General features: G+C 49.2%; 1 protein-coding gene across 1 annotated transcript; it reads left to right on the plus strand.

The window, feature by feature from the left end:
- The first annotated feature begins 4,413 nt into the window (after positions 1-4,413).
- LOC120700574 lies at positions 4,414-7,767 on the plus strand. The gene is made up of 2 exons (XM_039984825.1): positions 4,414-4,710; positions 7,366-7,767. The coding sequence occupies exons 1-2, from the start codon at positions 4,414-4,416 to the stop codon at positions 7,765-7,767; spliced, it is 699 nt and encodes a 232-aa protein (XP_039840759.1).
- Positions 7,768-18,160: the final 10,393 nt, after the last annotated feature.

Below are 18,160 nucleotides of genomic sequence, written 5' to 3' on the forward strand. Positions count from 1 at the left end.
GATTTGATCAACTCGATCTTCGCCGGCGCAGGTATATAATAATAATAATAATGTGCATGCATGATTCGATTTGGTATGGCATAATCATCAGAATATTTGCTCATCGTCACGAAGACCGGCGCCGGCCGACCAGTGGTGTCGGTCCGCTGACAAGTGACAAAAACCTCTTAAAAATAAAATATGTATGTATCAGCCACTGCCATCTCGATCGAAAGAATATCCAATAATTGGACAGGTAGTATATTCTTTTGTTTCATCAAAAAATTAAAGTAGTTGCTTCTGTTGTTCTTTATATTAATTTTCTAGAATACCTTGTGGCAAATTAAAGGTGCCAAGTTGTAAACATATCAGCCAATGCAATGCATGCCATCATCATGAATGCCTTGTATATGAACATGTTTCACTAGTTACAATAGGTGCAATTAAGTTTGTAGGTATATCTCCATGAATTTGAAAAATAACTGTGTATCACTCTCATGTGAGTTCCATGAAACTTCTCATTTTCATGATGAGGGTCTACAAAAAGAAAATCAAAACAAACTTGATCATGTGCATGTGATTCATGGCAGGAACATCTAAAATGCAAAGTCAAGAGTGGAATATAATTCCGTGGAAATTTCATGGTGCTTGCAGTTGTACTTGTGCAGCGCGACAGGAGGAACCGACCTGCGTGTCGGCTCCAAGCTAAAGCCTAAAGCTAGCTCTCAAGCACAAGCAATCACGCACGGAAAAGGGAGAGATCAGGAGCCAGAGGAAGAGACGAAAAAAAATCAAGAAAAGGCTTCCCATTTGTGTATGGCGCCTCCAATCAACACATAAAGGGTTTGTCAAGCTAAGGATTCTCTAGATTCATCATCATTCGCAAAGACTAGCTATGTCATGATCGTTTTCACCCCTACTTTTTTTTAATATATAGCAACCAAATCTTTGGCCGTGTAGATTGGTTCTTCCTTTTCAATTGGAAAAGGAGGATACGTCGACACACATGTACAGGTCAGCTAGGGTTACTAGCTAACAGTGTTTAGAATCTCCTATGGATATAAATTTAAAAGCAGGAGTATTAGATAATAATAGAGCCGCCATATTGGAAAAGGTAGATAAGTAAGATAGTTAATGAAGTGGTGCTTGCGGAGGTGGGAGGGGAACTGAGAAGCTTCCTGCAGCTAGGAAGCTAGTAGGAACTAGCATATATAATTAAGTATGTTGACTTGTATGTGATGAGCTGATTGTTTTCATAGCCAGTAAATTTCAATGATAATTATTATATTGACCGTTTGGACTCAAAAAATGCATGCATACATGCGTTTTTCATAATAATTAATCTTGAAATCATACAATTGTAGGAGAGCCGCGCATCATTGTATTAAGCAGAAGAATAAGAGTTTACAATAGCCCAACGCCGAGTGGAGGCTCGGCGGGTCTAAACGGCAAGCCGTTCGAACAAGAAGAAAACACCGGCCTAAAGCACAGCAAGCCTACTCCTCACATCTAAGACAACCCAATCTAGTTGCCCCGGCCTCCACCCATAACTGAATCTCAAGCCGGTGTTTTCTTCTTGTTGACGATGAGCTTCCTGCACCTCACAGTTCACACTACTGTGGCTGAGTACAGGCGGACCGGGCATGCACATCAATCAAGCTAAGCATGGCATAGCATGTCACACACATAGCTAGCTTTATTAGCTAGCTAGGTAGAGAGCTAGCTAGCTAGCACCACAAGGGCCTGCCTGCCTGTAGCTAATTATTAACTAATCCGTTTTTTATTACATACATGCATGATGCATGTATGTCCATGATGCATCATCACCCAATAATCCCAGCCAGGCACGCAGGCCTGCTATACTAATGATGATGGCTGGGCCGGCCGGCCGGGTGCGTGTACTGTTGGATATATATGATCCACACGGAATGAACTGTCAATAAGCTGGAGGGAGTGGTTGCCTGTCGACCCCTCGCTCTCCCACTGATTATACTCCCTCAATTCCAAATTATAAGTCATTTCAAAAATTTTGGAGAGTCAAAATTTTTCAAGTTTGACTAAATATATATAACAAGATAATAACATTTATCATACCAATTAAGTACCATTACACTCTTTGTTAGCTATATTTTTATAGTATATCTATTTGATTTCATAAATTTTTTATATTTCTTTCTATAATTTTGGTAAAACTTTGAGATAGTTTGACTCTCTGAAATTCTTGGAATGACTTATAATTTAGAACGGAGGGAGTACATCCTTGTTAGCAATAAGAGGGTTCTTAATCAGCAAGCTGCTAGCTAGCGAGCGCTGAGGCAGCATATTATTTTGGCTCCAGGAGGACGACGACGACGAGAGAAGACGGCCGGGTCGTTCCCTTGCTTCGCGCCATGTGCAGTGCCGGCCGGCCGGCCGGGCAGACGCATGCTTGCTTGCTTGGCCAACGTCGTCGAGCCTAATTGTAATTGGTAGCTAGCTGCACGCGTCGTTGCCGCCAGGTTTAGGGTGGGGCCCGGCGGCCGGCCTGCAGCTAGCTGGCGATGATGACGACGTACGCGTGACGCCCGGCGGCGCATCAACCGCGCCGCCGGTCGTGCGGCCCACGGACCCGTCGTCGGTCGCCCAATGCAACTCCTGTGTATACGTGTACGCCGCCCGCCATGCACGCACGCACGCACGGATGCATGCGTGTGTGGGTGCATGTGGGCCACCCAAGCAGCGCGACGACGGTGCACACGTCATATATAGTCGTCTGATCGATGAGCGTAATATAGAGTACTACTTGGAATGGAGATCGATCGAGAGGTCAGCTCGCGAGTGATGGATCGGCGGACGACGACGGCGGTGAGTCAGCGGTCGTCTGCTAAATGTACAGTAGCTTTAGGCTGCAGGCAGCTGTGGGAAACTGAAGATAAGACGAGATGCATGCGTCGTCAGCTCTGATAGATGATGATGAGCCACTACTAACACTGTGCGTGCGTACGGGCCTCTGGCTCGATCGATCCAACTCAACCAGCAGCAAGCAGATAATGCATGCAAAGGGCCGGCCGGCCGGCTGATGACGATGATCGCGCGCGCCAGCTGCATGCCAGGACCTGCAGGCGGCGTCAAATGAGTAAATGACGCGTCGATCGTCGGCGGCTCTTGGTCGGTTCTAATGTAGTACTAGCTAAGCTTCTCTGTTACTGTAGCTTATTAGTTAGTTGCTGGCATGGTACCAACAACTAACAGTTCACTGCACTGCTTGCCGGTCTCCAGATCTCCCCAGTTGATGGACAGAAAGATCGTCTGGTCCATGCGCATGCATGTCTCCTTTCGTTTCATGCTGCACCGCCCGAACGTTCGAGCTAGCCAGGCCCATGTCCAGTCCCCAGTGCAACCTAGAACTAGCTAGCCAGCATCATCTATCCCTCTCCCTCCCTCCCTCCCTCCCTCCATGCATGCAGTCACTGATCCTCTCCTCCCATCTGTATTATCCCAGTAGTTCAGCAAAAAATATTTGGTGATTATTACCACGTTCCTACAGTGCGATGCCCACTGTTTGGCGATGCACTCGGTCGATCTCGGTGGCGGCAGACGCGTGCATGTTGACACAATTTGCACTGTACTACGCGCTTCGATGACGATACTACGATCGAGAGCTAGCAGCGTGTGCGTACGTGCCTTCAACCAGCTCACACACGGCAACTACAGTGAGCTAGCAGCAACAGCCAGCTAACCCCAGCCCGACAATTAACATATCGGGCCAGCTGGCGAGAAGACACGCCAATAAATTAGGATTAATAAGATCGATCGGCGTACGTACGTGGAGGGTGAGTGGTTACTAGCTACTCCTACTTAGCTAGTGTATTAAGCCGTATAGGAGTGCGCCTTGTACGTATTGCTAGAGCAGATAAGATAGGAGTAGTTGGCACTAGCTAGACTGAAGCACACGGGTTGTGTGTGATGTTAGTTGTTGCTGTTGTACACGGTTGTTGGGTATCTGATCTCTTTACTCTTCTTCTACATGCACGCTCAAGGAAAAAAGAAAGTGTGTTCGTTTTGGCCGGTAAGCTGTACACGTCGACCCTGACCGTACGTGCGGCCTACACGTACGTATGGAGCTCGGTCGTTGCCTATAAGTTAGCTAACGGCATGACGGTACGCACAACTGCTGGTTCGTGTAAGGTTCATTCATCTAGAAGAAACCAAGACCGACTCCAACAAGCGATTGCAAAATGGGATAGGCATTCGTAGATATGCATTGCGCACGGAGGCCGGCTCGGGCAAGCAAAAAGCTTCGTCTCCAACAGCAGGAAGGAAAAAGAGGCCGTCCTCGCTCTCCTCCGGTCCGCGCCGCCCCCTCCCCTTCATCTCCAGTCGGAGCCTCCGCCGCTCCGCCCTACTCCTCCGCCGCCTCGACGCCGTGCTCAGAATCACGGCGAGTGAGCTCGGATGGCCGGTAAAAAGAGGCCCCAGACTGACCTCGTGGTGCCCGAGGCTGTTTCTGCCTCGGACGCCTCCCGTGATGATGCCGCCGTCGCCGAGGCACCGGCGAAGAAGAAGAAGCTGGCCATGGAGAGAAAGAAGCAGAGGAAGGAGTCCGACGCCGCCAAGCCGCCGCGGGAGGCGCGGCGCGCGGCGGCCGGTCTGCGGCGAGCTCGCACGGCGGCGTCCAAGGCGCGGAGCCAGCGAATCGGGCTGAGCGCTCACCGGAGCAGCAGCACCCACCGCAGCGCGCTGTCACACCCGGTTTTAAGGACAAAACCGAATGCATATCTATATGTATGCCAGGATCAAGTTTCATACATATAGAGACATTATAAGTGAATAATCAGTAACAGTATCACGTAAAAAGAATAATTAAAAGATTATCAGAGTTATACAGCTTATCCTGAAAACGATGGCTTCAACTTCACAGGCAATCGACTGGGGGTTGCGCACGCCTAGAACTCAGCATCATCTTCAAATACTTCAACTTTCTCTTCTGAGCAGCAGTAAGCAAGGGTGAGTACACTTATGGTTGGTACTTAGCAAGGCCACAAAAAATAACCAGAAAATAATTTAATTCCATCTTTAAGTTAAATTAATCATGTGAGGGTCCAAGCCGCTCTTGACCGTGAGCACGGCTAACCGGTTAGTTTTAACTCTGCAGAGGTTGTACACTTTCACCACAATTCGCGTAAAAGTTCCGAAGAACTTTGAACCCAACTATGCAAGTGCGGGCCAAGCACCATATCACACTTCCTTAGGTATGACTGCATAGGGACGCTACGAGGCTTTTCCAAAGAATCACTATATGTACGCACTGGTCCCTTGCTTTCTGCGGTACCTCAGAAGACGAAGCTTCCTTTACCCGCTCCTCAAAGCTCGATAACCCAAAAATCCACCAATCAAACGCCCCAGGCACGACATATAGATCATCTAGTTACTTAGCCAAGACCAGAGCCATATGGTATTGTGGTTGTACGGTTTTTTTGGGTGGTTCTCCATGTTCCAATTAAATCAAGTATTCTCATAAATAAGCATAGATAGAAGTATGGTTAGGGTCACTTGCCTTTCACCAACGAAAAGCTACTCTTACTGCTCTTCAGCTTGTGCTCACTTGGAACTTGATCTTCAAACCTCGAACAATAATCCTTCTACTCGAGGCAATCAACGAGCAACCATACAAAGCAAACAAAAAGATACATCTAAGAACAATACACCAATACAAAGAAAACCTTTAAAAGAACGTACTAAAGAAAAGGGCTCGCTGCTACGGTTACGAGAGCGCAAGAAACGCGAAAAACGAAACTAAAACGGCGATTCTATGGGATAAACGGTGCTTCAGGGATCTAGTCGCGATTAACTACGGACACAAAGGGCTAGCAAAAAGTATTTGCGAGGCACAGTAAAGTGTGCTCACAATGGATAACAAGGTGATAAAGCTATTGCACACGTCACAAGGATCACGTGAGCGCAAGAATCGATGAAAACGGGGCTAAAACAGAGAAGTTATGGCTAAAACAGGGGTCTAGAGGCTTATTTGTGAAGAAACAGAGCTTCCAGGGGCTAGATCTGAAGAAACCAGGGACTAAAACATAATTAAACCCTAAACTCGGGGCTAGCGTGCAAAACTCCAGCTCAAGGACGACGGGTTCTATTTTACAAAAAGGCAGGGGCTAAACTAAAAATAAAAGGGCTTGTACGTAATTATTTTTGAACTAAAGTGGACCGCGGGTTGATTACTAGAAAACCTAAGGTCTCTTTTGTAAAACGTCCTAGGGTTGACCGGTATCCTGGGGTCTTGACTCGGGTTAGATCGGTTTTGGGCCGCTGGATCTCGATCGGACGGCTAGGACTGGATCGGGCGAGCGGGCGGCGGCGCTAGGCGACCGGCGGCGAGGTTGGCGGCGGCGCGGGGCGGCGGGGTTGCCAGCGAATGCCGAAAACGGCCGTCCGGGCTTGTTTAGCTCGGGTTTTGGGACGGGGAGCGAGCATGTGACGTCGCGAACTTGATGGAGGGGTCTGTGCAGGGCTGCGGTGGCCGGAGCGGGTCTCGCGGAGGCGTGCGGCGGCGCACAGCTCCGGTGAGCTCGCGCGGTCGGAGGAGAGCGAGAGGGAGGGGGAAAAGGGGTCGGAGAGCTCCCTTGCTACGTTGCGAAACTCTGGGGCGGTGAACTTGGCGAGGAGGAGCGGCGAGGCGGCGGCGTCCCGAGCTCGGCGAGCTCCAATGGCGGCGGCTGCTAGGGTTTCGCGAGCGAGGCGACTGCGGGTCGAAGCGGGGGTCCAGAGGAGGTCCACGACGCTATTTATAGGGCCGGGAGGAGTTGCCTTGGCGTGCGCGCCAAGAGAAGGCCGCGGCGAGGCGTGCCCAGGCCGGACTCGGCTTCGAGTCCGCGCCGCACAAGGGAGAGAAGAAGGCCCTGACGGGCGGGGCCCACGTGGCAGTGATGGTGAGAGAGGGGAGGCGGAGCGGGTCGGGGAAAGGAGATGGGCCGGCGCGGGATGGTTTTGGGCCGCAGGGAAGAAAAGGGAGAGGGAAAGGGAACGGACCGGCGAGATGATTTTCTGGGCCGCGGGAAAGAAGAGAAAAGAAAAAGAAGAGATGGGCTGGCTGGGCTGAAAAGGAGAAGGGAAAAAGGAAGGCTTTTCCATTTTTGAAAAGATTCAAACACATTCAGTTTAAATTCAAACTCATACAAATTCAAATTTAAATTGAACAACAAGCAATAAAACAATGCAAAGGTGGCATGAATGCAACAAAAAAAACAACCTTATTTAATTTGGAAAACAACCAACATATATTTTATTTTACACTAAATTCCCTGTAAAGAAATAAGTGTTGGATAAATTTTTAAAATTACAAAAAAAATGTTGTTTTATTTTTAGTTTTAATCACATCCTGAAATCCAAAAATTTCAGGGTGTGACACGCGCCGAGGAGGCGCGGCGTGCACAGCCGCTCCGCGCTCTCCCCTTCACTCTCCGCGGACCCATGGCGACCAGGCCATCCCTCTCCATGGCGGCCAGGCTGGCGGCGCCTCCCTCGCAACCTCCAAGCGGCGGCAGGCACGACCTCCTTCCCTCCCAGCCTCCTCCACGGCGAGCGGCGCGGCTACGGTGCGGCGGCGGCGGACCCCGCGGCGAGCACCTGTCTCCGCGAGCTCCTGCGGCATGGTGGCCTCCGCCCTGCTCCTTTACCCTGGATCCGGCCGTCGAGGCGAGCCGGGGCAGCCGGCGTGAGGTGGCGAGGCCCGCGCGCGGCGTCGCAGCCCGCGCCCGGCGGAGCTGCGGCAAGGCGAAGCGGCGGCGCGCGCGCATGTGAGCAGCGACAGCGAAGGGGCGGGGCGGCGCAGTGGAACGGCAGCAGCACGGCTTCGCCGCCGGAGCTTTGCTCCCCTCCCTCGGCTCGAATGCCTTTGAGGAGAGAGGCGATGCAATTTTGCATCCCCTCTCTCCTCCGTAAGCAATTTGTCTCCCGCGATGCTCCGTCTATTAGAGGAACCGAACACGCACAGTGGCGAGAGTGAGGTAAAAATGATTTTGTCTCGCGCTGTTGGCCTCAGTCTAAAGGTTATTATTAAGTGATGATGACAACGGCTGGCGTCACGTGCGCATGCACACACGAGCGCCAGCCTAGCTATCTGTTGAGCAGCTGCTGCTCACCCTTTTTGCTGCGCCGACAAAATGGTACCGGGCGAAAGGGAAAGGCCGCAGCAGCTGCATATCGGCAATTCGGCGTGCACGCTAGGCGCCGCCCCGCCGGGGCGCGCGCCGGGCCACGCACAAGTTGCCACCGGGCTAGCGATCGAGAGGCAGGCGACGACACAGCTGCGGCGACGGCGACGGCGACCGTGCCGTCGCTCGCCCGCGCGGGCCCCCCGCCGGCCGTCGCCAGAGTCGTCGGCGCAAGTGGCCGCCGGATCGGACAGCGACGGACGGACGACGTCGCCCGCGCAGGCTCCGGCGCCCTCCCTCCGGCACCCCCGGCGCGCGCGCGCTGAGCCAGGAGCTAGCGACCCGGCGGATGGGGGGCCGCGGCGACGTCCGCCCTACCGGCCGGGCCGGTAGCAGAGCAGGTCGCCCGCCAAACCCGGGGGGTAGTCGTCGCCGTCGTTTGTTTCCTCCGGAGACATCGGCCGGCGGGTATGCATCGATCGGTGTACCAGGGGGCCGCGGCTCTCCATCGCGGCAGCTGAGACGTCCCTGTGCTGCGCCGGGCCGGGCTTGCCGCCCGCGGCCGTGTCTTATCTTGCATCGCCGCGCGCCACTCCTGCTTGTCCGCCGCCGGTCGCCGTAACGCGCGTCGTGCTCCGCGGGCCGTCCACGCGCGCCCTGCCAGTGCCAGGAACGCCGGGACCGGACCACCGTGCTGTTGGCCGGCGAGTCCACGGCCCAGCTGGGGGCCATGCCGTCGTCGTGACCTCAACTAACGATAGGTGACCGTACGAGGTATACGTGTAGCACGAGACCAGCTACCTACGAGAGAGCAACCACCGGCGCCGGCCGGCCGCGACGTGCATGGCCGTGCCCCGCGCGTCGCCGGACAGGAGCCCTGCAGGTGTGCAGATGGAGACGGAGACGGTGCGCGTGCTTTATTTCTGGGCTGTGTGCGTGCCTGTGTCCAAGGGGATCGATCCGGCCGGTCCATGCCATCCATCTTCCATCCTCGGCCGGCCTCTCTCGTGCAGTTCCATTCACCTTCCGCGATCGAGGACCACCATGCGCAACGACTTTGCTACTAACACGCATCTTTCCAAAGTGCACATGAACGAAGCTAAGTCGACCGTCTTTGCACGATCGATCGACTATTCCATCGACTTGTTCTTGTTTTCGCATCCGGAATCTTGCCGTTCCATTTCATTCGTGCCAGTAAAGCGTGCGTGCATCATGGTCCATGTATGGTAGAGACCTACTGATCGATACGTACGTATCACATCATGCATGCAGACGCCCTGCTTATTGCCATGCATCTCGACCCAAATATCATTTTCAGGCTGCTGTCGGTTAAACTAACCTATTTTTTCTTCGACTATGATCAGGATCTGAAAAATATTACCACATTTATTTACTATGTACGATGAGCACTATTTTATTCCCATGTTATATGAATATTTTTTTCTTTTTTCTTTTTTAAAAAAACGTGTTCTTGTATATAGATATGCTATAGTCAAGGTATCATATTGAGCATCGTGTTGATAATTAATGTGACTTGTATTCGAGATCAGATCCAAAGTTGAAGAAAAGGTACAAGCAGAGTACAGACAACTTTGTGCAGAGATGTGTCACCGGATCACTCAAAGACTCGAGCAATCAGCCGGGACCATAGGAACATAAGTAACTAACTTGACATGATCAAAAAGCAAAATAAAGCAGGAAGGGAACGAACGAATGTGTGCGTGCATGTAGTTACATGTGCATGTGTGTGCAAAGCGTCCGTCCCTCACGGCGATTTGTCCCTTATCCAAACGCTCGTAGCTACTAGCAGGCTTCACCAGTCAGCTCAATGATCGCGTGCACCAGCAGGGAGCACCCGGCAGCACAGCCTTTTGCTCAGTGGAGCGTGTGCCATACATTCTCTTGCTCCATCACTGCAAAGGCACCTTGTTAAGAAAGCTTGCTGGTAAATTAATTGGCGCTGTGCATGCAGCTCTTGAGACAATCTCGTCTGGGGCCCTGAAAAATCTTTGTGACTAGTTGCCATCTATCATCTCAGACTCAGCATAATAAAAGTTGTAAGGACCAAAACCGTCAGGTCCACACCGGTTTTCAATAAATCGACTTGACTAGTTTTCGATTGCGATGTTCGGAAGAATTTACTTCGCATTTTGATTCATTTCTAAAGTTTCTGGAGCAATCACTCTCTCATCCAAACGCGCCACATTATGGGCACGATTAGGTCTTTCGAAAAAGGGCACGACTAGTTTGATTATTGCTCTTATTTATATTATCAGGATTTCAATTTCTAGCCCTTTTAAGGGAACACAGATCTTCGGACTACATAAAGTAGCACGTTGAAGGGCATCGAATTTTGGCTTGCATGTGTATACACGGGTTGAAATAAAATCACATATCAAAATCATGGCTAGGACATTCAGAAATCGCCGTATTTATGGTTGGTTTTGAAGAGGCAGAGATGCTACGCCGACTGAGTCACGAGAAAGAGACTAGCAATGTGAACGTATCAGGTGTTCATACTAGAAAAATACAAGAATCAAAACTTTTGGCGTGGCTATCACCACGATGATACTTATGCTCCAATATTCAACTGGACTACAAATTACACATCGCTTATTTCTCAGTACTAATAAGGATGGGAGAGCAAACACATCATGATTCCCTGCGTTTTCTGAAGAACAGTTGAACGATGTACGTAGCCCTGGCAGAAAGAAGCAAAACAACTGAACTTTTGCTCCGAATTTGGTAACTGGTACCAGACAAAATTTGGAAAAGATTCATGTTGCTGAAAAAGTAATTATATTGGAGAGCATTTGAAGTATTGCCGGAACCCATCACACAATACCACCAGCACTAGAGAGGTGTGGGAGGAAAAGCATAGCTCTGAAGTCTGAAAAGGGACACTTGCAGGTGCAGACACAGTCCACTGTCCACCACCAGAACGCCTGCAGGGTAACTGAAGGTAACACTACAGAGGGATCTGGCGTTTTGTTCCAATCGTTTCCCTGGGACAGGCTGATCAAATCATCTTTTCCATCTGCACTTGGACACTTTAATTGCATGCAGTGCCCTGCCCTATCTATCTGCTTGCACTTACTAATAAGCATGATAGGACAGGCATTTGCAGTGCCGTCCCCCATCGTGTTGCTTGGGGGATGGATGGTATGGTCCTTGCACTTGTGCAAATGAGATGACCTTCTACAGTGCTCGTGAAAAAGATGCGGTGGAATGCAGAGCAAGCCCATAAAGGAGGAGATTAAATGCAGTGCAGTGGAGGGCATGGTCCTGAACCCTGATGATACATTCTAGTGTCTAGTGCCCTTGAATGGATGGGAAATAAAGACAGGTGGCCTCCAGACAAACAAAAATCCCACACTACTAACAACACGCACTCACAGCTAAGTCGCCTTGGAGCCTCGCCTCTGTAGCAATATACGCACACGCAGCCTTGCTTGCTGAGATGAGATGAGGTGAGGTGATCGAGATTATTAGGTTAGATTTGATGATTAGACGCCCTTTCTGCATGCTGCCATAGGCCATGCCCTTCGGTTGTGTTTGTGCTGGCCCTGCTCACCACTACTTGTTGAGGGAGGGGGGCTTTCCAGCTCATCCACTCATTTGCTTTGCTGAAACGAGAGGCATGGCAGCCCCATATATCCTAGCTAGTGAGAATCTTCAGCAGTACCATGACATGCTAATGGCCAATTAGTCATGATCACCATCATCATCGAACAAACAAAACCGTGGATTAGCACCAGACAAGCTAGAGGGCCGGGGGTGCGTGCGTGGTCACTGGGCAGGACGCTGAATGATTGCTTCTATATATATAGCTCCACGCAGATGCATCCACATCACGCAATTGTTCACCGCCAGGTACGGTGAGTGTTAAAAAAAAAAAAGAGGATGCATCATGAAGTTTCTTTCAGGTAATTGAACTGAACAAACGTCGAACCCAGGCGCTCTACGTCTGAAAATGCAAGCAATGCGTCCACCTGAGACAGTGTGATTTATCAGTCGTGCTAGGCTGTTAGCTAGGCTGTGATATGATGCTGCCCCGTGTCGTCGTCGTCGTTCCTTCTCGCGTCACATGGATGCTTCGCCTAGAGCTAGAAATTAAAGGCCCACGGCAATACTCGCTTGCACGCATGGCGCCAGGCTTAAAGCCAACAATGGAGGAGGAGCGAGCCCCAGCAGCTGTCCTACCAAGGAAAAGCCCAACCCACAAAAATCAAAACCTACCTAGTGAACCAAAGCTCAAAAGTGAGATCGCACGCAAGAAAGGAGCGAAGAAACAAGACGTCTGCGACTGTAGCAACGATCGATCGATCGATGGGACTGAATTCGTTCGTATATCTGAAGAACTAGCATCAGAGGCGTCAAAGAGCACTACCATTAGCTGGTGCAGATGGAAGCTGTACGTTTTGAAAAGCTTGGCTAATTTAATTTGCAATTAACTGATTAGTTGGTCAGTTACAGAGATGGATTAAGGGCGACGATCATAATTATATATGAAGGGGAAATATAGTAAAGCATCTGGGCCTTGTTTGTTTAACAAACTAAAGCACCTGGCCGTCGACAAAGAAGAGAGGGATATGAGATGTCGGCAAGGAAGATAGGGACAAGTCAGGTCACCCCAGCATCATCGGCAGGCAATTATTTATTCCTCCTACTAACAAAAAAAAAAGAAGGTGCAATCTGCCATCCTCCTAAAGCCTAGCTGCTTTACATGATTACATCAGATCTTAGCACAGTTCGTGCATGTCCTTTAGTTCAGGTCTGCTGTCCGAGCGATCCAGCTTGGATGATTAAAGTTCGTGACTAGAAAAAAAAACTTGCAATTCCTGGGCTGGGGCTGATTTGAGACTGGGTATGGGGATGTAGTACTTGTTGCCTCTCAGAAACAGGAAACAGTTGAGCAGACACTGGTTGATTTTTAGAGTAGTTCTGCTTACATTCTCTGCTTACACTAAATAAAAGAATGTCTATTCGAGCAAAGTCCAACGGCTCTCTGTATTTAGCTATAGTTTTATAGTGTTTGGAATGCCTAGCTCGGACAAGGTAGCAACCAAGCAACGGTTACTACATACAGCATCAATAGACGACGTCATCTTTGTAATCAATGATTTGCAGTCAATAAATTGTCCTGATCGCGTAATTTTGATTTTTAAGTTGGTGTAGAAGTTTAAAAAAAATTACTCACGGCTAAAAATTGTCCTGGTCACGTTATTTTGATTTTTTTTGAGTGGCCCACGAAAGGGATCAGGAGCGCGCTCTCGTGGGCGGAAATGTTTGCGGCCCACGAAGGATCCGAGGTGCGCGCTGCTTAGCCCTGCTAACCCAACTCCACCCAAAATTAACATATTTAGATACCCAACCCCACCCAACCCAATTAGTTAATTTCTCAACTCTAACCAACCCGCCCCATTATAAGCGGGTAACCCATAAAAACACATGGGTTCTACTATCATAAGAATTAAGTGGTTCTACACTTAATGTGGGGACTATATATATGTCTAGCCACGCTACTTTGCACAGAGTATCTGTCAGTCATATTGACTCATCTCTAAAAATTTCAGTCAATTTCGATAAAATTTTATAGTGTGAACGCGAGATTTTAATTTTAGGGTCCGGCTCTTGATGTGGAGTCCACGTGTAGTTCTAGCCACGCTGCTTTGCACAGAGTAGCTGCTAGTCGTACTGAGTCATCTCCAACAAATTTCAGTCAATTTCGATAAAATTTTATAGTGTGAACGCGAGATTTTAATTCTAAGGTCCGGCTCTTTATGTGGGGCCCACAGATAGTTATAGCCACACTGCTTTGCACAAAATAGCTAACAGTCGTACTGAGTCATCTCCAACAAAATTCAGTCAATTTCGATAAAATTTTCTGATATAAACACGTGGTTTTAATTTTAGAGTCCAGATCTCACGTGGGACCCATATTTATATATAGTTATACTATTTTATAAAAAGTATCCATTTCAACCCACCCCAACCCGCCTCAACCTGCATTTATATAGAACCCGCCCCGACCCACCCATTAACTAATACAACCCATTTTAACTCATCCAAACACACTCCATTTCAAAACCCACCCCATAAAACTCATTTCAACCCAACCCATTAGCAGGCCTAGCGCTGCTGCTTCTTGTGTGAGACATTTCGTTCGCACGAGCGAGACATACTCCGGGCCGCATCCACTACGTCAGTCATCCTGGGTTGTAAGTGGGCCGACGTGCGCAGCGAACTCAGTGGGCTGCCCGCGTTGTTTATATTGGACCATCCGCGGTTCCATGGGAGGTGTCGCTTACTTACGGCCCGTGGTCGCCGTAAAGCCTGATCAACGTGAAGTAGGCCTCGAGCCCTGGACGACGCCTACGCAGCCCGTTGCACGGGCCTTTCGCTTAGCTTATAATCCACGCCGAGAGAAGTGAAGAAGCAAAAATAATAATAATTGAGACGTTTGGTGAGATTATCACTTATTTTCACTGATAAGCTGATTATAATCGGAAACAGGACCTGATTGGCAGCGGCCGCCCAGCTGAAGCTGATGGCATGGGCGGGGGGCAATCATGTAGGCCGTAGGCGCACCAAATACACGGGAGCAGCCCCCCCCCCCCCGGCATGCTTGGACTTGGAAGCATGCGAGGTGAAAGCGAGGTGAACAAGAAGAAAAGGTGAGGTTGGAGCCTCCCTGATGTACTGCACGAGCCGGCCTTTCTGCTTTCCAGGTGTTGCTTGTACGTGCAGCAGTACGTGTTGGCTAATTTATCCATTAGCACGCGGGCATGGGCTTTTGTACGTTTCCTTGTAATAGCGGCATCATCATCCTGCACACAGTTAATCTCGACCTCCTCTTGCAATAAACTTGTCGATCCAAACAATTCAGTAATATTAGCAATGGTGGCAAACACATCACTCCTAACCTTTTATATATATTATATATATAGTACTATATGATAAAAAGATATACTTCAACACATACAACCTCTCACTTAGACACTTCCTTAGACATCTGGTGTGGCATATTATATATATGTAATCATTTTCACACACACACACACACACAATTTGTTGTCTACGTTCACCACCAAATACACGGTCCTCCTTGGAAGGAAGCGTGCGCATGGACGTGCACGTACGCTTCCGATGTGTCACGACCCCAGCAGACGCCGAGGTGCACGGGATGCCACTGTTCACGTGGAGTCGTAGTAGTACCTCACCACGACGCATACGTGTCGCGCTCATCCTGCTTAGCTAGTACTGCCGTGGTCTACCTAAGCGTAGTACGAGTCCGCCCGTGAGATCATGCATGAGGGAGGAGGCACCGCACACCAAGGTTAACCATTTCGTTTTCCGGTGAAATCCCGGTGATCAGCGGAAACGGAATTCCGTTCCGGAATTTCGGTGAATTTCGGCGAATTTCGGTGGATTTCGGACGAAATTTGTTGAATTTTGAATTTTGAAACGAAATATATCGAAAAATACCGAAATTTCGGATCCCGGTAACTAGCGGAAACGGAAAAAAAACCGAAATTTCGTGGGCCCCACGCGGGCGCCCCTCCGGCCCCACCCGGCCTGATCATCAAACTAATCCCCCACAGCTGCAGCTGCGCCGTCGCCATCCGCAAGGGCTAATTAAGAATGATCAGCCTCACCCGCTTTTCGCGCGGCGGATTAACCGCGTCGACGCCGACCCCCACCGCACCTGGCTACCCGCCCGCGCCACGTCACCCCTCCCTCCCTGCCCTCTCCTCCCGGTCCGGGCTGGGCCCCCCGGCCCCGCGCGCGCCACGTGTGCCTCGGCGGCGTCTTCCTCCTCTCCTTCCGCGCTCGCACGCAGGCGCAGCTTTGAATGAGATCGACCACTGGTGATATCAAACCAGCTCGGCTCGAAATAGCTCGGCTGGTTAGTGGCTCGACTTGTTATGACTCGACTCGTTATAGCTCGTTATACAAATGAGCCAGAAAGCTAGCCCGGCTCGGCTCATTAGTGGCTCGAGCTAGCTCGTTTGGCTCGCGAGCCAAAGTATAAAAATATTTACATAGAGATGATAATCGTAAATCTATAAAAAAACACATCACATGCATATATAAAGCGAAATAAATAAAATAATGTGAATTTTACAATAAAAAAAGTATGTTATCATCCATGACCATGTTCAATCATTATTTTTTGATCGTTTTTACTAATTCATACAATATTTGTTATTTATCTTGGCTCGTTATGGCTCGCGAGCCAGCTCGAGCTGGCTCATTATAAAGCGAGCTGGCTTGTTATAAAACGAACTGGCTCATTATAAAACGAGTCGAGCTCGAGCCGAGCTACTAACGAGCGAGTTACGAGTTTTTCGTCCAGACACGAGTCCGGCGTGGCGCCTGTGCTCCTCCTCCGTCCACGGCTGCCTTTTCTTCCCCCCTTCCAAGAGCGGCCGGAGCCCTCATCATGATGCCCATCTTTACTACTTTTGGGCAATTGTTTAACGGGTGGTTAAGCTTAATCGCCCCCGGCCGATGCTACCTATCCGGATCATATACATCGCCATTGGTCGTCCCTGTCAGGCTTATCTGGGGGCCGGCCATCATGGCCTGCCGATCCTCTGACGGTAACACACCTGCACTTGGGGAAGAAGCGCAGCTAGCAGATGTCGATCACGCTGCCGGCGCCGAGAAAAGGCCAGCTTCGCCACTTGTGGCTCTCCGAGCGTTAGAGGCTGTACATTCTCGGCGTCGGCGGTTTATATATATATATATATATCCGGGCTGCTTGATAATGAAAACACCACCCGGCCTTATATGTAATTTATGCTGCTGCTGTGCTGTGCCATCCTCTGGTCGATCGCCAAGCCATCATTTTGAAAACTTCTGCGATGCAAGCGTGTAATCATCCCGTTGCTTGTTGAGCGACGCGAGCGATGAGTTCGACGAGACTGACGGTTTCAACCTATCTACCACGATATATATAATGGCAGACCCGATCGATCTATTCCCCAAACCCACCGCAGAATCACATCTATACATCTTATGGAAATCTTTTTGTTTTGGCGGAATGTTCATAGCAGAATGCCTTGTGTCCTCGGAAAGTCAGTAGTAATCTATAAGCAGTACGTGATCTCACTGTTTTTTGAATCTAAGCTAGGCGGCGTGCTTCTCTGTATGCACTACTATTTTCTCTTAAAGCATTTATTTGCCATGGAACCGAAAAAAAAAATAAAGATCATGCCAACAGCCAGGTGTCTGAAAACAAGCTTCAAGTGTCCTAACCCGCTCACCATAGTTGCTTGGCAATATACGTTGTGGAGCGTAGTGGTGAACGAGAATTATTCCAGCCGCCTGACAGCCACACATATACTTTTCATTTCAAGTATGAAATTAGCTGTAGCACAATTAATTTTCAATTATTACAAAAATCACAGATACTTGCAGTATTTGTTGGTCAAACTCTTCAAAGTTTGAATCTTGAACCGTATGCTCTTATGTTTTTTTAAGACAAGGAAATAATGGAGTGAGCTAGTTTCTATATACTCCCTCCGTTTCTAATTATAGGTCGTTTGACTTTTTTACTATCAAATTTGATCGCTCGTCTTATTCAAAAAATTTGTGCAAACATAATCAAATTTAAGTCATTCTTGAAGAACTTGTATTCATAAAGCAAGCCACAACAAAAGAAGTGATATTTTGCATAAATTTTTTAATAAGACGAGTGGTCAAATTTGAGATCGAAAAAGTCAAACGACATGTAATTTAGAACGGAGGAGTATGTTGTAGCCGTTTGTTTTCCTTCTTCCATCCAAAACCATCTGATTAGAAAGGCATGACTCAGGTACCACAATTGACCATTGTCAATGCATGAACACTGCAGATACTACACACAACTCCTAGCTAAGCCCTGTACCGGATATATGCTACATTGAATACAATTAGCAGCCAATAATCCTGAATTCATTACGTCGGCCGTCTCGACGACCTACACGTACGCCAGGTTGAACAGGGCACTGTTGATCATACTCTCCTTGCCATGCATACCACGCCACCATACC

The sequence above is a fragment of the Panicum virgatum genome, chromosome 3K (genome assembly GCF_016808335.1).
Source record: "Panicum virgatum strain AP13 chromosome 3K, P.virgatum_v5, whole genome shotgun sequence".
NCBI classification, from domain to species: Eukaryota; Viridiplantae; Streptophyta; class Magnoliopsida; order Poales; family Poaceae; genus Panicum; species Panicum virgatum.